Genomic DNA, 23,345 nt, shown 5'->3' on the forward strand with positions numbered 1-23,345 from the left:
TGGATTCACGAAGCTATGGCACACAAAATAAGATTGTTGTTCCAGGAAGTATAACATGTTTCCCTAGTGGGATCACCATACTAACATGTGCTTTGCATACATGGCATTTTGTTAAAGGATAACATGTTTTCACTAGTACGATGGTCAAACTAATCTATGATATTACCTACTCTGTCATGAAAAGAACCCGTAGGGGTAAATGGAAAGAACTTCAAGCTGAGCCTAACAACAATTGTCTTCTACAAAAGAACCAAATATGTAATGCCCAAAAATCACTTGGAACAATAATCAGCAATGGTGAACATCAGAAAGCATGCTCCTTGAGTGTTTAGGAAACCATAACTTTTGGCGTTGTAATCGCTCACTGCAACACGGAAAACCCCAAGTTGGGAGCAGTAGTTAGACACAACTTATATGGGTAAATGTTTCTCGCATGCTTTATGGGTTTAATGTTTTTTACATGTTTTATGGGTTAAATGGTAGCTGTAGGACCAGCTAGTTTTTACCTTTGGATTAGTCATGCTTTCCCTTGACATTGTAGGTGCACATGTTTTTCTTGGCACAATTAATCAAGATGTTGGCAGAGTCAATACCTAGAAAACACGATCACACTGTTAAAAAATAGCAAAACAGAAAGCACCGTGTCATGGAAATATCTCAGGATCGGTGTTCATACCAAGATACCAAACTCAAGCATGAGAGAAAAAAAAAACCTCTTAATTACCTGCAAGATATGCTCCATGGACATAGCCATTGTACTTTTCACTTGTGTGCTCACCAGTGAAGTAAACCGTCCCAACAGGAGCCTGAATTACATGCCAAAAAACAGGGAAATAAGAATCATAATTATATATGGAACTCACAAGACAACTAATAAAATGCAAGAAAGATGCATATATTTGTACCCGGATGAGGTCAAATTCGTAGCGGCTGACTCCAATGGGCCAGTTAGAAAAGGTGCCCTTGAAGAACCTGTTGGACCACCACCTGGGCACAAGTATCTCCGTGGCTTCCGGCACGTCCTTCTCTGGGAACATCTTCCTGAGCACCTCCATTGCCTCTTCCATCGTCTGCTCATCAGACTGTTGCTCGATCCTCCTCGACTCGTCATCGGTGATGGTCACCAGCAACACGTTGGACCCTGGGTACTGCTTCTCCAGCTGCTGCCACACCGGGTAGTACCCTCTCCTGCCGCTGGCGTAGAGGAAGAACTCTGTGCCGGGACCCTCCGGCCAGAACCTCTTGGGGAACTTGAGGAAGATCTTGGTGTACACCGCCATGTTAAACTTGTAGATTGACATGCTCTTCCATGAAGGCAGCTGCGGCTCGAACCGTATGAGGTCCGTCTGCAGGACACCGAGGCTAGCGGAGACGATGACATAGTCTGCCCGGTACACCTTGTCGTCTTCCGTCCTAACCACGACGCCGATGGGGGAGTAGGCGATCTCACGCACCACCGTGTTCAATTTGAGCCTGGGGTCGACGATGGCACCGGACTCAGGATCAGTCTTGAGGTACTGCTCGGCGACGTGGTGCACGACGGACTCGTAGCCCCGCTGATCGGCCACGAAGTAGACGTCGTCGCCGAAGTTGTTGAACGTGGGCTGTGCTCCGGTGTCCCCCCCTTGGCGAACGACGTTCAGGTGGTAAACGTGCGTTTGGTTCGTGACCAGAAAATATGGATGATCCCATCCCAAAAGCCGAATATTTCTGAGATAGGTTGGACTATATGATCCGTGAATTTCATGACTAATCTCACTAGCCGCCTGAGAATCCATGACCGTCGATGCGACTCCGACACCTGCCACCGTCGTATGTGTGGCTCCCCAGCTCAGCGGCGGCCACCATGTCACGGCGAGCGATGGGCTTGCTTTTCCGCGTGGCTCCCCAGCTCGAGATCGGCGGCCTCCAGGGCGCGGTAAGCGGCGGGCTTGATTTTCAACGTGGCTCCCTAGCTCGGCGGCGGCGGCCTCCATGGCGTGGCGAGCAACGAGCTTGCTACATCTGCGCCACACCCAGTCGAAGAAACGGCCTCGCTAAGTATGTGCGGGTAGTGACCTTGCTAGGCACGGGTAGGCGGCCGCCTGCTAGGTCCGGCCTCCACCACAAAGGGAAAAGGACCCGTTAATTACATATTAATCGGTGTGTTAATGGTATATTTATATTTTTCTATTAATCGTTAATTAAACATATTTTATCACATCCCATCCCGTACATGTTTGCCCATGAACCAAACACACATGTTAAGTCAACCCACGAAGGGGTATCAGCAGATCCTAGCCGTCTAAATAGAACAAAGTTTAGAGAGGGGGGGACACCGGAGCAATAGCCGTTGAACGTCGGCAGTGGCTGCGTGTTCTGCAGGCTCGTCACGCGCGGCGGCTCCGCGAACTGGAAGTCGTGCTGGTAGTAGTCGACCACCATGTCCACCGGCGTGGATGGACCGTCAGGCATCCTGCAGCACATACACAAGTTGCTATCCACCATAAACTTTAATTTTTAACAGCACATTCACTCCACAGGACTAAAGTCCTAACGTCGTTTAATAAAATTTCCCAAATTAAATGTGTACGAGAAAAAATATGCAAGTGTGGATGCGCGCAGAAAGAGTCGTATGGGCCATTTGGATTAAGTATTTGTGGTCTTTGGAAATACTGTAAGATGAGAAAACTCGAGGACATATGATTGCTTCCGAACTCACCCTGAACGTTCGCTAAAGCTGACCTTAACGACGTACTCACGAGTCTCTAGTATAAAGGACTTTTTATTCCTTCTCTACTTATAGTAGCGATGGGACCGTTATATATATTCTAACAACTGACAGTAGAATCTTGTAGCGCTCAATCATCTTTTTTTTTTTGTTTTATTGAGTGTCGACCATTCAAAGTCTAGTCTTAGTGTCGACTAAGTTTGCGGAAGGTCATACACAACGAATATGCTAATTACATGCATTATCTAATGTCTTACTGCAGGATCTATCAATCATGCGCCAAAGTCACCTCAGCAGCTGAGACGCCGGCTCAGCTGCAGTTCGCTAGCATGCATCCCGTAAACTTTGAATGTATACATGCTCGAGTTGGATTCTCTTCACCCCAACATAAAAAATTAAGGACCCCAAGTCCTCCCAAGGGCTAGTTCATCACATGTACCAAAGCGCAAGCTATTGTCTTTGTCATCGTCGATTTAAAATGCATCTTCCTACTTCAACCATAATTAGAATCGTCGAGGTCATGCATTACAACTTACTCATGCGTCATTGTAATACCTTGTATATCATCGTCATATCTAAAAATCTAAAGCAAAATTAGAGCTAATATAATACACATAAAAGTTCTGGACCTAGGTAAATCAGCATTGGTGACCTAATTGTGTGGGTGACCAAAAACGAAGTAAAGAACTCGTGGTAAAGTACTCTCATGAGAGTACGCTGGCGAAATCTTACATCTCCACAATTTTATCCTCTACCAGTACAACGAAGATCTACGATGGAGATTAGCCATCAGATATAGAAGCTAAGAAATACAATACACTATAATGCAATGCCCATTCACTAGATCTCTAAATCCCAAAAGAACCTCCCAGCAGATCTAATGCTTCGAAGCATGCACTAGGCGCTATACTGAAAGAGCAAGGTGTGAATTAGTGAGCGTATACGTACTGGCTGGTGAGGCGTTGCATGGACATGACGGACATGTCTTGTTGGCCGCTGTGGTGCAACGTGCCGGAGAGCTTGCTACCGCTCTCTTCCACCTCATCCATTCTCTTGATTACCTTCTCAACACATTTCTTGTCGTAAAGGCCACCACTGGATCAACACAAGAAGGTATGCAATTAATTTATAAATTTTCCAAGGAATTTAATTTACTTGTAACTTAATGCATGAAGGGTCATTTTAAGTATGTAGATGAAACAGTAAGAAATGCATATAGATACGCTGTTTAACTTTTTGTTCTTTTGAAAAGGAGCCAAATAATAGTTCTCCTAATCGGTATTCAACATGTAGCTAGGGTAAATAATAGTTCTCCTAACTGTTCTAGATTTTCACGTCACCGAAATTTATACTACCTTGGTCCATAAAAGAACGTCGCAAATTTGTCAAAATTTGAATGTATCTAGACACTCTTTAGTTTATAGATAAATCTGAATTTGGTCAAAGCTTCGAGATACTTTTATGGATGGAGGGAGTAGAAGAGTTTTCCTACTACCAAATATAACATCTATGATTCTATGATAACAGATACATATGATACTTAAGTACATTTCACGATGGTTCTAATAATATCAATATAATGTTGTAGATGTTGCTACTTTTTCTATAGGGTTGATTATATTTTACAAGATTAACTTTGATCAAAACTAGTATGCATAGAGATGAATTATAATAAGACTCGTACGTACTCTTGCTTGTAGGTGTTGCTAGAGAGGTGGTTGAAGTCAGAGCGGAATGTCCTGAGGTTAAGCCCTCCGGTGCCGTTGGCCATGTTCCAGATGGGGTTCATCTCGTCGCCGTTCACACCCTCCACCCAGTTGGCCCCCATCTCGACGTTCACCCCGGCGAACTCGGTCTTGTGGATGCGCCCACCCATGCGGTCGGTCGCCTCAAGGATAACAAAATCAGTGATCCCGGCCTCCGATAGCCTATTCCCAGCCGAGATACCTACAAGAACAGCTAGGCGCGCATTAAGCATGCACCTAAGTACGCAAACCTCTTCATAATATCTATGCATGGATGCGTCTAGTGTAAATGTGTAATAGCTAGGCTCTTACCGGACATGCCGGCGCCGATGATGATGACCTTGGGATCTGCGGGGGCGGCATGGGAGGGATATTGTGCTACAACAGCTAGGAGGGCCAGAACTGTGGCCGTGGAGTGCTTCATCTCTACCGCCGCTCTCTCGTCTCTCAAACAGCTATAGCAGCCTCGAGACTTGAGCAGTTGTTTGCTAGCTAGCTAGCTGCCTAGCGTGTTGTGTGGAACGGTAATGGTCCATCGGGGAGTATATATAAGGACATAGTGCAATACTACGCCAGACCCTAGCATTAATATATTGTATGCTTCCCTCTAGTATTATACTACTTTCGGGTTCGCTATTGCTAGTTCTCGTCTTAGCGCTCGGTCAATCGTTTGTACCGTTTCATGTCGCATGACTCTCAGTTTTGAATCGCCCGATTCTAGAAGTAGTTCATAGTGGGCTTCTGTGTTTTGGTTGTCAAGTTAAAATTGGGTTGCTTGGTTATCAAGACAGGCATCTAATCTCGATCTGCATGGTTCTTAAAGCACCTCCGAGTTGCATGAGGAGGAACGACCGAATCAACAGTTTTTCTAGAGCTAGCCTCAGCACGTGCAAAGATGGGAGAGGTTGCACCAAGCTCGTGCGAGTGCAGAGATGGTGCAAGCTCGTGCCCGTCCAAGGAAACCAGTAGAATTTTTTTTGCCACCTCTAGCCGATTCGCAAGCTCTACACTACTATAAAAAATAAACTTTGTCGGCTATCAAGGTCTTTGGAAAACGGCAAAGAAAGTCTTTGCCGTGTATGCCTGCGGCGCAACACTCCTCAATAAATAGATTACAACCACGGTGGAAAAAACAACACGCCAAAGGTTTTACACGCAGCATATTTTCACGAATACACACGGCAAAGAAATGTACACGAACAAGAGGCAAACAAAAAAAACACGATTAAAAATATACATGGCAAAGCCGAGAGACATGTGGCCGTGCTGGCCGCATTTGACGGAGCCGTTACGGCCGCGTTTTCTTGCCATGTACTAGGGTCACTAGTGAAAAACATCCATCGGTTTGTAACTGGCTTTAGCACCGGTTGCTCAACCAGGCTAAAGCCTCCCCATTTAGCAACGGTTGTGTTACAAACCGGTGCTAAATGGGCACCACGTAGCTGGCTAACGAGCGCCCGGGTGGAGGACCTTTAGCACAACCGGTGCTAAATGTTTCTGCCGCGGCAGAGTTTGAGTTTTGAAGCGTTTCCCTGTCGCGGCAAGGAAGTGCACCAAGACGTTGTCGTGGCAGAATCTGCCGCCACAACCCATTTGAAACACGTTAATGCACACATATATATAGGGAACCATTATATTACACAACATCGTTATGAATATATAGATCGAAGTGACGTCTTTCATCGTGCTTGGCTAAACATATTACATAATGGTACAATACACGTTCATGCATATACATGTACAATATAATTTATACGCAAAGTTGATTTGTGGCTGATGGAATTCTCCGTTTGGATCTATGACTTGGTCAAGTAAAAATTCCGCCAATTCTTTTTGAATTGCTCGTACACGCTCGGTTGCTAGAAGACCGCCCCGCAACTGTTCGGTCTAATAATTTAAAGAAGGTGGTTAATATATATGAATGAAACACAACACAATTAATCCATGGTGATATTATAGAAATATGAATATTGTTTATGTACTTGAAGTTGTTCTAAAATTCTCCCCGTCTGACAGGTCGGCTGGCGAATGAACTCGTAAACGTATAATCCACATAAATTATTCCCGTCTTTTTACGTCAAGCACTTTACAATATTCGAGGATGGTAATGATATTGAAACTAGAATCAAAGAGATGCGCGGAACTAGCTAGTAGTACTTACCGGTATTTGTTTAAGTTGAAGCTCGTTTTTCCACTCACCCGGAGCCTTTTTGGTGAACCGTTTTCAAGCGCTGCTCGGTAAAGAAAATAAATTATGAATTACTTGATATCGGAAAAAAAAGGAAAGTTGCCGATATATAGCCATAATGATTGAAATACACACGGAAAAGGCGTGACTTTGCCGTGTGTATTTGCAATATGTGGAAATCTGTAGCAATAAATTATAAAATTTATGTATGAATTTTACATACATCACTCACTAGTACATAATTTATTGTTTCTGACATACTATATTTGAGGGCCACTGAGAAATCCATTTGTGATGTCATTTGAGGAGCCTGGATATGACCCTTGAGGTGTACCACTGACAGACGGTGTAACCGATGAAGACTATTACACAAGACACTCGTCATTAGGTCTAAAATTTCTTGCTACTTGCACTAATAATTTTCCTATCACTTGCTACTGGCACTAATCTTCATTTTCAACTACCAGTTTCTTGCTAGTTTTAGCACACTCCAATTAACTTTGTTCCTCTGATTTAACAACTTAGGATATCTTCAGCGGCGCGACGCAGCATTTCGGACATCCAAAATATCCGCGGACGTCCGTTTGCGTTGCCTGGCGGACGCGGAAATGGTCGCGCATCCGTTTGCGTCTGGGGCTGGCTCCAGCGGGGAGACGCATTTTCGGCGCATGCCAGATTCCAAAAAAGAGAAACTAGCATCAACTTTGCACCCTGCAAATTAAGGTATGCAATATTTTCATCACACTTTGCACAAGGTAGGGCACAATGTCCGTGGGGACAGGCTGTGTTGGCGCGTCGTCAAAGTCGTCGACGACGACGGGTGTTGGCTGCGTCTGCTGGGTCGCGAACAATCGTGCGGTTTTGATGTCCTCCGCATCTTGCGTTGCTGCCCACTCATCATGCGGGCCTATCCCGGCCCGATCATCGCGAACGAAGCCGCCGCCGAAGATAATGGCCTGGATGTCTGTCTCATGGCGGTCCATCCAATAGTCCTACGAATGACCGGACATCAGACGCATGATACACGGCAGTCGCACACATTGAGAGAGCTCACGTACCGGGTCGTCCATCGTCGGGGCAGGCGGCTCCATTTCGTCGAACGGGATGCGGGGCTGTGGCATGCTCTCCTCCGGCACCTGGCGCGTCTTGTGTGTCGCGTCCGGGCAGGAGTCACCGCTTCTAGGCGTCCGGTTGAGGTCGGGAACCGCCGCCCCGTTGAACTGCTCCGGCGCCCCGGTCAACTGCACCGGCGGCACGCCGGAGGCGAACCGCAACGCCGGGTGGAACGACAAGGGAGCGGGAGTTCCAGGACGCAGCTGGGAACTCACCGAGCTCACCGACGAGGCCGGAGGAGCGACGCCGGCGATCCCCTCTCTCTTGACAAGCATGCAGCCCTCCGCTAAGGTCGGATGGAGGGCTACTTGCGCGATGCCGGCTTTGATCTGCATCTGCCAGGCCTGCTGGTTGGCGGCCGCGGCAGTCTTGTTCTTCTGGTTCTTGCGCCGGCCGCGATGCTTCGCGGCCTCGATGACTTTCTCCTCCTTGGAGAGCACCTTCTTTGCCGCCTTCGGCTTTGCCTCCCGGCCGCCGCCGGTGGCGGCCCGCTTTGCTTCCGCCTAAGCTGCACCCTCCATTGTGGCTATGGTCGTGGCTACGGGGGAGTGTGGGGCGGCGGCGTGTGCGAGGGTTTGCTCCGCATCCATGGTGGTGGCTGCGGCGGCGAGGACGTCCATCGCTTCTGGACTGCTCGCGCCGGTCTAGTTTGATATTTCGCGCGGGGAATGGCCAGTGGCGTGAATAATATCGGCCTCCCTGCCACTGACGCGCGGGTCCTACGTCTTTTTCGGCGGACACTCGGCGTGACCGCGGAGCGTCCGCGGAGACGCAAACCTGACGCATATGACGCAAACCTGGCGCATATTTGGGCCAGGTTTGCGTCTCCGCAGACGGGCCGGTCACTTTGCGTCGCCCCGCTAGAGCAGGGCCCAGACGTATTTCCGATCACGGCGGACGAAAACAGTCGCTCAGCGTCCATTTGCGTCGCGCCGCTGGAGATGCCCTTATCATGATATGTCAAGGGGATAACGTAAACTATTTGATTCTCTGGGTAGTTTTGATGGAGCCCGAGTGAACTGGAGAATGATGCAGCGTGTAGTTAATGGCATATTTTGAAGAAACTGTGCGCTTTCACAAAGATGGAAGAAAGCCAGATGCACCATGTTGGATACTGTTGAACACTTTGAAGTCCATCGACGAACGCTATTTAGTAAGAACGCTATTTTATTGTATATATTTGCTGGGGTGTGGAGTTTTGCCTCCCATGTCCATCTACTCCTGATATCTGGACCACCGAAGCAACCAAGAGGATGTGTGCCAAAATCAATTACTAACGACATACGCGTGTGCGGAAACATGCGTGTAGCATTGTTTAAATGGACAAACAGTGTATGGAGGGCCCGTAGACTTAACGAGAGATTTTGGATTGGCCCGTCTGTTGTGTCCTGACATAACGGTCTTTTAGGGGCATGCTTGATGGACCGATGGTCCAGAACGTTGCAGACGAATTACGAGACTGTCGTCCAGACTGAGAACGATTTCGGAGTTGTCGTCCAATCATGGGAAAACTGCATGATTACCATCTCCTTGTACTGCATGTCTAATGTGTTCGCGTTGGATTAGCTTGTGATTTCGTTAAGTCGTTTATTTGGATAACCTAGGACACCTAGTGCGTGGGATGGCGTCGTTTTGTGGGATTGTCCCGTGAGTCTCGCCAACTAGTTGTGATGGTCTTAGAGCATCTCCAGTCGCGTCCCCCAAACCGTCCCCCAAAGCGATTTGGGGCGCGCCGGACAAAAAAAGCGTTCCAGCCGCGTCCCCCAAAGCCCTTTTTTGTCCGGCGCGCCCCGATACGGTGTCCGGCGCCCCGAGCCCGTCCCCGTCCCACGGGGACGCACCGGGGACGCCGGACACAACGAAAGCGAGGCGGGCTCCCACATGTCGGCGACTATTTGCATAAACCGTTGGTTCGCGCCTCTTTTCTTGTCGCTCTTTCCTTCCCGCGCCTCCCACCCCACCGCCGCCGCCTGGATTTCCCGGCCGTTTGGGCGTCCGATGCGTGCTGCGAGTCGGCACCGTTGTCGCGGCCGGGGCTCCCGCCGGTCGTGCCGCCGCCGCCGCGTCGCCGGCGCCTCCCGTAACGCGCCGTCAAATCCGCCCCACCTCCGCGCACGAAGGTGCTCGACGACTTGCCGGGTAGGCGCGATTGGTCGCCGTTTGTTGCGTCGTCCGCCTCGGCGCAATTTTAACCATTGATTTTGCTTTAGCCATGGACGGCGACGATGAGATGGTTGCCCCGCCGCTCGGAGGACGAGCAAGCGTTCGACGACGACCTGCGGGAGCATTTGTCGATCATCGCGTCCCTCCGGGACATGCTTGACGCCGAGGCGGAGAAGAGGGAAGAGGCCGCGCCGCGAGGATCAAGGCCGGGAAGAAGGAAGTCGAAGCCCCGGCAGAGGATGGAGGGGCATGCCATGCTGCACAATGACTACTTCGCCGACGGGGCAACACATGCCGACAATTTTCGGGCGCCGGTACAGGATGAGCAAGGGCCTGTTCATGAATATCCTCCACGGCGTTCGAGAGTTCGACCCCTACTTCAAGCTCAAGCTCGACGCCGTAGGCGTTCTCGGGTTCTCATCCATTCGAAGTGCACCGCCGCCATGAGGATGCTTGCATACGGAGCACCTGCCGATACACAGGACGACTACCTTCGCATGAGTGAGTCTGCTGCCATTGAGTGCATGTACAAGTTTTGCCGAGCCGTGGTGGGAAAGTTTGGCAAATACTACTTGAGAGGGCCAACTGAGGAAGAGACTGCAAGGATCATGGCACAAAATGCTGCCAGAGGATTTCCTGGAATGCTTGGAAGCATCGATTGCATGCACTGGGCATGGAAGAACTGCCCGTTTGCTTGGCAAGGTATATACAAAGGGCGTCATGGATATTGCGAGTGTGGTGCTTGAAGGCTGTGGCAGATTATGACCTGTGGATTTGGCATTCTTTCTTTGGCATGGCGGGATCACACAATGACATCAACGTGTTGCAGCGGTCTCCGGTGTTCGGCGGACTAGTGGAAGGGCATGCTCCACCATGCAACTATGAGATCAATGGCCACCAATATACCAAAGGCTATTATCTAGCCGATGGTATATATCCAAAATGGGCCACTTTTGTCAAAACAATCTCGAATCCATCGAGTCTGAAGAATTCTCACTTTGCTACACGACAGGGAGGCTTGCGGGAAGGATGTCGAGCGGGCATTTGGTGTGCTTCAAGCACAATTTGCCATTGTCCGGTACCCTGCTCTAAGCTGGTCTCACGACCAAATGTGGGAGGTGATGCGGGCTTGTGTGATCATGCACAACATGATCATCGAGGATGACCGCAAGAATCATGTTAGGTCACATGTTGGTCCCTATGAGTGTCAAGGACCTCTCGCGGAGGTTGATCATGAGGTGCCTGCAGATTTTGCTGATTTTGTGGTCATGCACGCAGATATCCGTGACAGCAATGTGCATGAGCAACTTCAAGCTGATCTCGTTGAGCATTTGTGGAGGATCAAAGGAAATACCGTGGCACCTTGATGTATCATCTAGCCCTTTTTATTATATTTGATTACTTGTTTTATTGTTTGTTGTAATTTAATTTGAAAACAATCCTCGAAAACATTTTTTTTCATATGCTACATTTGATATAAATGGTTTATGTGTTAAAAAAATTATTTTAAATGTTTGGGGGCGGCGTTTGGGGGACGCGGCTGGGGAGCGACGTCCCCCAAACGCGGCACGAACAAAACACGTCCCCCAAACGCTCAATCCGGCGCGCTTTGGGGGACGGTTTGGGGGACGCGACTGGAGATGCTCTTAGCCTATTATGATTAGAACATCTCTAACTGATCCCCAAAACTTAACTTTTCATATCTAAATTTAGCCTTTCCGCCCCCACAAAAAAAGATAGCCTTTCCTAACGGATTCCTACAAATTTAGAGGAGCAAAATTTATTTGTTGCAAATCAAATTATTTGAACCAAACATTTAACATCACAAACCAAATTATCAAATGTAATAAATCAATTGCTCGAAACCAAATAAGTGATAAAAAACCCCAACTAATTTCTGTGGATACGAAAGTGATGCTCAACAAGATCATGTTGTAGCTGATAATGTGCATCCTTGTTCTTGATGCGTCGGCGCATTTCAAGGAATCGATTAACCCCATTTGCATCATGCGAATCCGCTATTAATTTTCCAAAGGAGGGGCTGCTAGGTCTCACATCATGAATTCGTCGAACAACTAGTGGGTGGCGGAGTTGGTGCCTTCGGTCAGCAGATTAGAGCCCACGATGAGGGGTGAGGCCACCATCGGTGTTGCACGATGACCGGGCCCCCTTCGAGGTAGCGCGCGGTTAATACACCTCTAGCCGTCATCGGTCGAAAAACGGCGAATCCGTCATCGGGAACTGCTCATCGGGATGAGGCTACAGCCTTCAGTTCTAGAAAAGGTCCGTGAAGGTTGATCTACAAGTTTCCCTGGCTCCAACGGCTGCTTTGTCGAAGGAATCGAGCTCGTCACTGCCAAAAACGAGCTTGAATCAGCGAAGGGATCGGGCTGGATGTGGCGGCTAGGCACCGGCGAGAAAGGCGGAGTGGGGAATAGGGCGAACTGTGTTTTAGTCTCTCAGCAGTTGCGGCGGGTGATTGGCGCTATGAACGCTGACAGGGAAGGGCGGCGAGCAGGAGGAAAATATATGCGAGCCGAGGTCACGGCCGGCCTCCTATTTTTGCGAGTCGCCAAGGCTGATTCCTAAATTTATTTATCCGCTAACATCAATTAGATATAAGTTTTAGCACCACGATGAGCAAATTTACCTTTTTATAAAAATATGAGAAATCGGATAGAGATGATGGAATAAGACAAGAAATGTAGGCCCTAAGCTCCCGCGCCCCGGATATCGCATGTTACTGCTTCCGTCATGTTTATTGCGTGACTTCTTACTGGCCTGAGAGCATCTCCAGTCGCCTGCCCTAAATCGTCTCCAAACGGCGCCAGATCGAGCGTTTGGGGGACGTGTTTCGTTCGTGCCGCGTTTGAGAGACGTCGCTCTCCAGCCGCGTCCCCCAAACACGCCTTGAAAACTTAAAAATTAATTTTAATAGATAGAAGAAAATTTTGTACTAATATTCAAATCGGTGCAACATAAATAAATTACATATAAAAACTTCGAAAAAACATAATCAAATTACATATAATTTTTTTAAACTTCTTCTTCTTTGATGGCCCCGCCTCGTCGTCCTCATCACGGTGGCGCTTCCTGCTCGTTACCTCTTTCGAAGAGGCAGTGTCGGTCGACGCGTCGGAGGAACTTCTGTCCTCCTCGTCGTCGATGGTGCTCGCCAGCTGCGCCTTGGCCTTCGCTTTCGCATCCGCCTCCGCCTTCGCCCGGGCCGCCGCCGCCTCCTCCTCGTCCACGGCCTGCCATTCCTCCGCGATGTCTAGTGGCGGCGGGGAATCATCGCCGCTGCTGGGCGTCCGGACTCTGTCCCACCAATGGCGCCATCCTGGAGACTTGCCCTCGCTGTCGGTGTCTGATGGAAGTCCAGAGAGGTTGCTCATTGTGAGAAGTTTGGAGGAATGGCGGCCGGTTGAAGATCCAAAAGCGCCTACGTATGGGTCTTATTGAACGCGGATGAACGGCGACGCAGAAGTCGAAGAGAGCGGTGGTTGCTCTTTCGAGGAGTTCGCGTTCCATTCCGGCGGTTCGCGCGTCGGTTGACGCGGTTGCCAATGCGATGGTTCCCCTTCCCGGTAACTGCACCGCCGCTACGTAGGCGGCGGTTGAGCGTCCGAGCCGCTGACGCGTCGGACCCGCGCCTCCTCACCTCTCATTTCGTTGTATCCGGCGTGCCCGGAGCATCCCTGTGTAGTGGAGACGGGCTCGGGGCGCCGGACACCGTATTGGGCCTCACCGGACAAAAAGAGCCTTTGGGATACACGGCTAGGATCGATTTTTTGTCCGGTGCGCCCAAATCCCTTTGAAGAATGGTTTGAGAGACACAACTGAAAATGCTCTGAAACTTAAAATCATGTAGCGGCTACAACCATGGAATGAGCTCGATTATGATCCCCGCAGCTCCTAATTAACGTGCGCACTCCGCACGATCTGGTTTCCTGATCCTGGTAGGCTGGTACCTTGCAAGGATTAAGACAGTCTGGACGTCTCGTGAAGGTGTATTTAATGGTTGCTCCGGAGCCGGTGGCACGTTTTGATCAGTTCATCAAATTTAATTCCCGCCTACGCCGTCTGGACACAAACGGCAATCTTGCCATTTATTACTGCATAGACGCGGGCCCAGGTTACTGTACGTTATAGCTACCACAATGTGAAATACGAGAGAGAATACAACAACCAGCGGGAATCTTGGCGCTGCCCAGCGGTCCTGATATCAAGAGCATCTAGACCTGAGAGCCGAATCGAATATCCGTTCCTGGACTTGCTAAAAATAGCACTTGTACCTATATTTGCTATTATGTTCTTGGAACAGAATATTACATACATTGTTGTTCTTGAAGGCATTCCGTTGTCTGGTGGCATCACACCAGTGTGGCATCCTAACATTGTGGTTAGAGGGTCGTCGACATACATGATTCTGGAAGATGGTGTTAGGGTGACTGATGGAATACATTGGTTAACAGGAACACGTTCCTAGAAATTGAAGACAAGTTGCCCTTGTTTGTCACACTTGAAAGTTCGGTGCTTTTCCTATTTATTAGGTTTTATGTTTCTATTATGGCTTCAGAAAAAATATGGATGTGCTGAGGCAACTGCTAATCTAGGATGAAACTATATTAACTAAGATTTTCTATTATTACTTTGACTATAGCCAAAATCAAAATCACATATGAGCAGCAAAACCTAACCCCAAACCGAAATATTTCGTACGGGTTTTTGAATTATATATTTTTCTTCATAAATGACGCTTTAGTACTAAAAAGATTTAAGCCTAACCTGCTTCTGCATAACTAGAATGCACACAGCTGCTCAAATCCAAACGTATCAACCGAAAAAAGGCATAATACAAGTAATCATCTTAGAAACAGCAAAGGTGAAACCAAAATATTTGGTACGCGTTTTTGAATTAGATTTTCGAAAACATGGGAACTAATTTTGATTGTGATTATGACTTGATATGACTCTATGCCTTAGATTTCTGAACACAGGCAGTCGGTCTACCATTTTTTCTATTATTTTAGCTTTTACTATGGCCAAGTTCAAAATCAAATCTTAGTCAAGAGCCAAAATCTCCCACCGATTAAACCCAAGATATTTTAGACGTGTTTTTGAATTGGAGTTTGGAGAGCATGGTAACTGATTCCCTTTGTGATGATGACTTGATGTGACCCCTAGCCATAAATTTCTAAGAAGGGCTACTAGCATGGTCTATCGTTTTTATATTAGTGTTATATTACTTGAACTACATATTCAAAATCAAAACTCATTCGAGTCGCCAAAACTCTCGCCAATTTCAAAATATTTTAGACGCGTTTTTGAAATTGATTTTGGAGATAGATTATGATCATGGTAAGCGATATTTAACATGATGATAACTTGATGTGACCCTCGACCTTGAATTACTGAACAAAGGTCTCAAATTTTTGTATTATTATACTTGGACCATAACCAAATTCAAAATATCATTCCTCCCGCCTACCAAATACAAATATTTCAGATGCTATCAAATTCCTTTTCTACCCTCATAAAGATGACACCAATGGTCATATGTAATTCGGTGGATGGGGGTATGCTCGTCATTTTTTCATTCGCCACCTCCACAACATTGGAAACTGTCGTTGCCTAATCGACGGTACCTCGGAGGAGGGATCCTCACGAGGGGGAGAAGAAGTAGGGGCCATAGGGCGGAGTGCACACGGGACGGTGGTACGCGAGTTACCCAGCTTCGGAACACCTGCACGATGACATGGCCTACTGCTGCTTGTCTGGAATTATCTGGGCGCTTTCGCGTTGTTACAATGAGTTGTGGTTGTCCCTCTAGGGCTCCCAGGATCCAGCCTATAAAGGCGCACGGATCTAGGGTTTACATGAAGAGTCCTAGCCGGATTACAGATAGCCTAACTACGGTACAATGTCTTGCCGTGTACTCCACGGATCCGCCTTCCATATACGTCGTACTGGATCCGGGTTCCTCATGGGCCTCCACGGATCCGGGTTCCTCCTAATGTCGGTACGGATCCGGCTTACTGATCCTAGGCCGGACTTCTTCCTTCATGATCAACAGCAACTGGGCCGCCCGATGGGCCACATGCCTCATCACCATATGTGGGCCACCCGGGCTTGCCGGATCTAGGCACTGTCGATGGTACACCCATGAAGTATACCCACAACGAGTAGCCCCCGCAGTTCTCCGAGTTTCACCTGCTGTTTCCGCCTCGCTAGTCCATCATGGTCTCCGACAATATTGGTAACGCGGAGAAACTTGAAGAACTCCAACTTCACATTTTCTTCTTTTCCCGATTTTTAGTCGGAAAATGCTCCCATCCTGCGGGACTTCATCCATCGACGGTACTGGATACGTTTCCGGGTTAGTTCCCTGCTTGCGAATGAAAGCTTTTTATCTTCACGTGATTACCCGGAATCTTTAAAAGACTCAAACGGTTCCGCCAATTCTGGCGCCATTTTCGCGCGATTTCTGCGGTAACTTATCTCTAGCCATTTTTACCGTTTAGGGTTTGGGACACGTGTCACGCATCCAACGGTGCGACGCTTGCGTTCCGACCACAGGATGCGAAGCACGAATCTCGTCCCGCCGGCCTATAAATATCCGCCGTCGACACCTCAACCCTCATTCACCCCCCTCTTCACCTCTCTGCCAAGCGCCGCCTCGAGCTCCTTCTCCGCCGTGCCGGAATTTCGCCGGAGCTTCGCCGAAGCCGCTTCGCCGCCGCGTCGAGTTCATCCTGTTCTTAACGTCAGCGAGCCACCGCGCGGAAACCTCGTCGCCGGCGACTCCGACCACCGCAGAAGCCATTACGGTAAGTTCTCGAACCTTGCTCTCGCGCCGTAGTTGGTAGGGATGAATTTGGGGAAGACGATGCTGGATCCGACTAAAGAACATTTTTCCGCGATCTTTTTTACATCTTCAGATGTCTTCCACGACTCTGCCTCCTACCAGTGAACCGATCATGGCGACGCCCATCTCATCCGCTCCGCCTCCCTTCGTCCCAGTCCAGCTGGATCCCACTAAGGATTCCGGCAAGGACACCGAAGGCACCTCAGCTGTTCCGGAGAAAGCCTCCGAGGCGGAGAAGAAAGCGGAAGAGGCTGCTGCCAAGAAATCCAAAGCCCGCCAGCGGGATTCGGAAGCCAAAGGGAAATGGTGGCCCTGCACCACCACAGAGACTGAGCTGCAGAACTTGGAGGGAGAAGGCTTCTTGCAACCCGGAAGCTGGAGGACAACTCCGAATGCCTTAGCTCCAGTCCCCCAAGACGACGAGATGGTGCTGACGAAAGCGCTAGTGGAGCGGGGCTTCTCATTTCCGCCTTCGGACTTCTTCCTGGAAATCCTGAAGGCTTATGGGCTCCAGCCCCACAACATCTCGCCGAACAGCGTGCTTGCGATCAGCAATCACGTCACCCTCTGCGAGGGCCATCTCCGGGTAACTCCCGAGCTCTCCCTGTTTCAATATTATTTCACCGTCAAGAAGGAGAGGATTCGGCAGTCCACCGAGCTGGCGACATGCGGATCCATCACCTTCATGATCCGCCCGGGCCGCGTCTATCCCCACACCGACCGCCACGAATCCGCGCGGTACTGGTCCGGGGGCTTCTTCTATTTGAAGGACGTCTCCGACCCCGCGAGCGCAAGAAAGCTACCGCCATTCAAGAACTGCCCCGCCACCGAGCTTCCGGCATGGTCGCATTGCCCCCACCTCTCCGAGTCACTCCAGCTCACGCGCGCCGTCAGGCGGATCTGTAAGCTGACGGAGGAGGGGCTGACGGGAAAGGACTTGACCCTTTCCTGGTTCACCAAGCGGATCCAACCGCTCCAACACAGGGACCGCTTGATGTTCCAGTACACAGGGCGCGACGACCCGATGCGCGCCACAAAGGACAATCTTTCCGCCGACGCCATCGACAAGAGGATCCGGCTCCTCATCAAGATCCCACGTGATCTTCACGTTCACGTGTGCAACAAAGATATCCACATGAACGGTTCCGGAACCGCGGTACGTTGGCTTGACTGTAATCTGTTTCTCTTTGCATTCAAACTTTTGTCTAAGTGTTTAACTCTGTATTAGCTCGAGGCGCTCTAAGAAAGCGAACTCGGAACTATCCTCCGGGTTCCTTCCACCGGCAACACAGATCCGGAAGCCGCATCGGAGGCGGAAGCTCCCGAGGCTCCGCGACCCACAAAGAGGAAGAGGTCTGCCCCCTCCAGCCCTTCAGCAAAACGTGCCCGCGACGTGCTCAGCACCGCGGCAACTCGCAAGGCGGAGGCGGAGAAAAAGCGCCTCAAACTCATCGACACGAGCAACCGAGCACAACCAGAAATCCACCAGTTTTTCAAACCTTCTGGGTAAGTGCTAGACTTCCGAAGTAAAGATATTCCGCCATCGTGAATCAGCATATACTTAATCATAATGCTCCGTTATTTTCGTGACAGAAGTTCCGGAAGCCAGCCCCCCAAGGCCCCTAAGGCCCCCAAGAAGAGAACGAAGCCGTCTCCGGCTTCCATACCAGTCACACCAGAAGTTGAAGTCCCACCCAAGGCTTCCTCTGCCACCAAGCCGGATCCCAAGGACGTTATTAACATCGACGACCTTCCTGAAGATCCGATTGGTCACGGTGGTTCCGGGAAAGGCGCATCTTCATCTACGCCTCCGCCTGAGCAACCAACTGCCACCTCCGCCGAACCTACAACTGAGCAGTATGAGCAGAAAGTACAACTGATTCGTGCTTCCGGCACGCTCCAAGCTGACCCTCAACCTGCTCCGTCTCTGCAAAAGCTCACCCTTTCCCAACGCCATGCAAAAGTTTCCGAGATGATGGAAAAGGTGTGGGGGCCTGCGGACACGGAGATGAAGGAGCTCTCCGACCTTGAGAGTGATCTCAAGATCTTCTTTGCTAAACATAAGGAGGTGCGCCAGGTAACACTAGCCCCCAAGCATTGGTTCAGACATTTTTCCGTGTAACATGTATAAGGCGATGTTTCTCTCAACAGTTGTCTTAGACGAAAATTTAAAATTTTCTCGATCCAAAACTTTGAACTCCTCACCAGCCCCCAGAATTTTGAATTTCCGGCTAAATCCTCTTTGTGTCTCAGAGCACGCGGAAGCTGCACGAGGATCTGCGCGTTCATGTGCTGGAGCAGATGACGGAGATAGAAGGGCTGCGTAAGGCAGCTGAGAATAGTCAACAAGCTGTGCTCCGCCTGGAGACCCGCTTGAAAGGTGAGAAATCCGAGTTGCTTAAATTTGTGCTTTATGGACAATCATAACACATAACTTGTGGGATTTGCTATCCTCAGAAGAAACTGACAAGCGCCCCACGATCGACGCCTTATCCGCCAAGGTCCAAGTATTGGAGGCGGAGAATGAAACTCTGAAGAGCTTCTTGAAAGAATCCTCCGAGAAGGAAACCAAAGAGAAGAAGGAGCTCTCGGAGAAACATTCCCGCGAGATGGCGGAGCTAGCTGAAAAACTGAAGAAGAGCCATCATAGGGTGACCACCCTGACGGCCAAAAACAAGAGCCAGGAGGCGGAGGCGGAAGCCATTGACAAGATGATCTTCCGTAAGGACCTTTTTTGTGATTGTTTTAATCTCCGACTTCATGAAAATTGTCTCTGTCCGCGGAAGAAACTGATCCATTTTAATTTGCAGCAAGTCTTGGCTTCGAATGGACCAAAGAATCAACCCTCAAGAGGACTGAGGCATATGAGGAAGCGCGGACTTCAATCGAGTATCTCATGGAAGCATGTCGCGGAATCGCCAAGTCCCTTAACCTGAAGAAAGCCAAGACAACGGTGATTGACCGCATGACACATCTCATGAAGAACGTGCCGGAGCTCATCAAAGATTGGCAGGAGTCTTCGTCTCGCGGAGTTGCTGCCCTCGTGTTAGCCACCTGCAAAGCGCACTTCCCCACCATGAAATATGCAGACGTCGCACGCGGAGCCCCCAAGGGTACCAGCATGAGACATCTCCTCGCGGAAGCTATGGGATTTGATCGTCTGTTTGCTGGACGAGTTAACCACTCGTTCTGGTACAACAAGCATGATATTCCCGAAGGCTTTTCCGACCCGGAGGAAGAGGGAGAAGATGCTGCCGAGGAAGGCGACGAGGAAGGCTCTGGGTCAAGCGCTGACCATGACGAGGAAGTCTCCGACTCCGACGGCGACGGCTCAGGCGACAGCTCGGATGACGGCTCCGCCTACACTGCTTCTGATGAAGAGCATTCCTCCGAGAACCTGTGAAACAATGAACAGTGTTGCATCACTTTTGGCCCCGGAGTGGGTTTGTAATGAATAACTTAAATTCTTAAGTAGCTAGGGACGAAACGACTTATGCATGGGGCGGAAACACTTATCCTGCTATCCGTTAAAATTATGTGCATGTTTCGTTTTGTGTCGGAAAGCAAGTGCTGATTTCGTTGTTTTCCGGTTTGCTCGCTTGACCTTCCGCGAGCCGGAAGACCTTAGCCGGAAACGCTCGCCAGCGGCGACGAAACCCAATGGTAATCCGTCAATAACCGCGGAAACAAGCCCCCTGATGTCTACGGGAGCTTCTATTCTTGTAGACAGTGTTGGGCCTCCAAGAGCAGAGGTTTGTAGAACAGCAGCAACTTTCCCTTAAGTGGATCACCCAAGGTTTATCGAACTCAGGGAGGAAGAGGTCAAAGATATCCCTCTCATGCAACCCTGCAACCACAAAGCAAGAAGTCTCTTGTGTCCCCAACACACCTAATAGGTGCACTAGTTCGGCGAAGAGATAGTGAAATACAGGTGGTATGAATGAATATGAGCGAGTAGTACCGGCGCCGTAAAATAGCTTGTCGGGCGTGTAGTTGATGGTGGTAATATGGTAGCAGTAGTAACGCAGTAAAACAGTAAACAAGCAGCGATAGAAGTATTTAGGAACAAGGCCTAGGGATTAGACTTTCACTAGTGGACACTCTCAACTTTGATCACATAACAGAATAGATAAATGCATACTCTACACTCTTGTTGGATGATGAACACATTGCGTAGGATTACACGAACCCTCAATGCCGGAGTTAACAAGCTCCACAATTCAATGTTCATATTTAAATAACCTTAGAGTGCATGAAAGATCAACACGACTAAACCAAGTACTAACACAAGCATGCACACTGTCACCTTCACACTATGTAGGAGGAATAGATCACATCAATACCATCATAGCAATAGTTAACTTCATAATCTACAAGAGATCACAATCATAGCCTAGGCCAAGTACTAACACGGATGCACACACTGTCACCATTACACCGTGCAGGAGGAATAAACTACTTTAATAACATCACTAGAGTAGCACATGGATAAATTGTGATACAAAACACATTGCAATCATAAAGAGATATAAATAAGCACTTCACTACGCCATTCATAACGGTGAATAAGTATTCTGTGAAATATAGCCTAAGAGACCCACACGTGTGCACACACCGTCACCTTTACACACGTGGGACAAGGAGTCTCCAGGAGATCACATAAGTAAAACTCACTTGACTAGCATAATGACATCTAGATTACAAGCATCATCATATGAATCTCAATCATGTAAGGCAGCTCATGAGATTATTGTATTGAAGCACATAGGAGAGAGATGAACCACATAGCTACCGGTACAGCCCCGAGCCTCGATGGAGAACTACTCCCTCCTCATGGGAGACAGCAGCGTTGATGGAGATGGCGGTGGTGTCGATGGAGGAGCCTTCCGGGGGCACTTCCCTGCCCCGGCGGCGTGCCGGAACAGAGACTCCTGTCCCCCAGATGTTGGCTTCACGATGGCGGCGGCTCTGGAAGGTTTCTCGTACCGTGGCTTTTTTGTATTGAGGTTTTAGGTCTGGGGGCTTCTTATAGGCGAAGAGGCGGCGTCAGAGGGTCGAAGGGGCGCCGACACCATAGGGTGGCGCGGGCCACACCCAGCCGTGCCGGCCTATGGTCTGGTGGGCCTGTGGCCCCCCTCTGGTCCTTCCCGGGTGTTCTGGAAGCTTCGTGGAAAAATAGGATGCTGGGTCTTGATTTCGTCCGATTCCGAGAATATTTCCTTACTAGGATTTCTGAACCAAAAACAGCAGTAAAACAGGAACCGGCCCTTCGGCATCTCGTCAATAGGTTAGTTCCGGAAAACGCATAAATATGACATATAATGTGTACAAAACATGTAGATATAATCAATAATGTGGCATGGAACATAAGAAATTATCGATACGTCGGAGACGTATCACCCCCCAGCATAGGTGCCGGAAATCGCTACTAGGAATCCACGAGTTCGCAACAGATAACAATTTAATCAGAAAACTTAAGCTTACGTCCTAAAGGACGATTTTTGAAAATCACAACTTTTTATACACGCCTAGGCGGAAATATCCAGCTCAGCGGTTTTAGTCGGAAAACACACATGATCTAAAATGAACAAGTAAAGGAGGTAAAAGACTCGAAGAGTGAACCATAAGCTTTATTTCATTGATCATGTATAACTATTACGGAGTTTATAACTCGGAAAGAATACGCTAGGTGTGGAAAGGACGTAGCTGTGCGATGTTCCAGGGGCGATCTGTCTCGTCGTAGATGTCATCCGGATCCTCACGCTTGCGTTTCCGGCGCCAATTAGCAGGTCTGTCCCTCAGCTCTCGGAAATCAACAAGGTAGTACGATCCGTTATGAAGCACTTTGCTAACGACGAAGGGTCCTTCCCATGGGGACTGCAACTTATGGTCTTTCACCTGACGAAGGCGGAGGACCAGGTCTCCTGCCATGAAAGAGTGATTCCGAACTCGACGACTGTGATAGCGTCGGAGCTTCTGCTGATAGATGGCGGAGCGCTGGTCAGCTAAATTCCGAGCTTCCTCGATCAGGTCCACAGATAGCTGTCTGGCCCCGTCAGCTGTTTCTTCATTGTAGGCGGAAACTCGCGGCGAATCGTGGATGATGTCGGAGGGAATCACGGCTTCGGATCCGTATACCAGAAAAAATGGGGTAAACCCTGTTGACCTGTTAGGGGTAGTTCGCAAACTCCACAAGACATCGTCCAGTTCGTCAGCCCAAGCTCCAGCTGCTCGTCGCAGCGGTTCTTCAAGGCGTGGCTTGATTCCTGATAATATTAGACCGTTAGCCCTTTCAACTTGACCATTGGATTGTGGATGAGCCACAGATGCAAGGTCCAATCGAATCCCCATTGTCTCACAATAATCCTTCAATTCACCCTGAGCGAAGTTTGTGCCATTATCTGTGATTATGCTGTGTGGGATGCCGAATCTCATCACGAGGCTGCAGACAAATTTTAGTGCCGTAGCACCGTCGGCTTTTCTCACTGGCTTTGCCTCGATCCATTTGCTGAATTTATCAACATTGTCCGTTGTCTCACAATAATCCTTCAATTCACC

The 23,345-nt window shown here is 49.0% G+C and overlaps 1 protein-coding gene across 1 annotated transcript; it reads right to left on the reverse strand.

Moving 5' to 3' along the window:
* Positions 1–513: 513 nt before the first annotated feature.
* On the reverse strand, positions 514–4,879 carry LOC124669333 (polyamine oxidase 1-like). The gene is made up of 7 exons (XM_047205967.1): positions 4,768–4,879; positions 4,399–4,657; positions 3,659–3,805; positions 2,331–2,455; positions 906–1,591; positions 725–806; positions 514–593 (listed from the first exon to the last, which is right to left on the reverse strand). The coding sequence occupies exons 1-7, from the start codon at positions 4,877–4,879 to the stop codon at positions 514–516; spliced, it is 1,491 nt and encodes a 496-aa protein (XP_047061923.1).
* Positions 4,880–23,345: the final 18,466 nt, after the last annotated feature.

Source organism: Lolium rigidum, chromosome 7 (assembly GCF_022539505.1).
Source record: "Lolium rigidum isolate FL_2022 chromosome 7, APGP_CSIRO_Lrig_0.1, whole genome shotgun sequence".
NCBI classification, from domain to species: Eukaryota; Viridiplantae; Streptophyta; class Magnoliopsida; order Poales; family Poaceae; genus Lolium; species Lolium rigidum.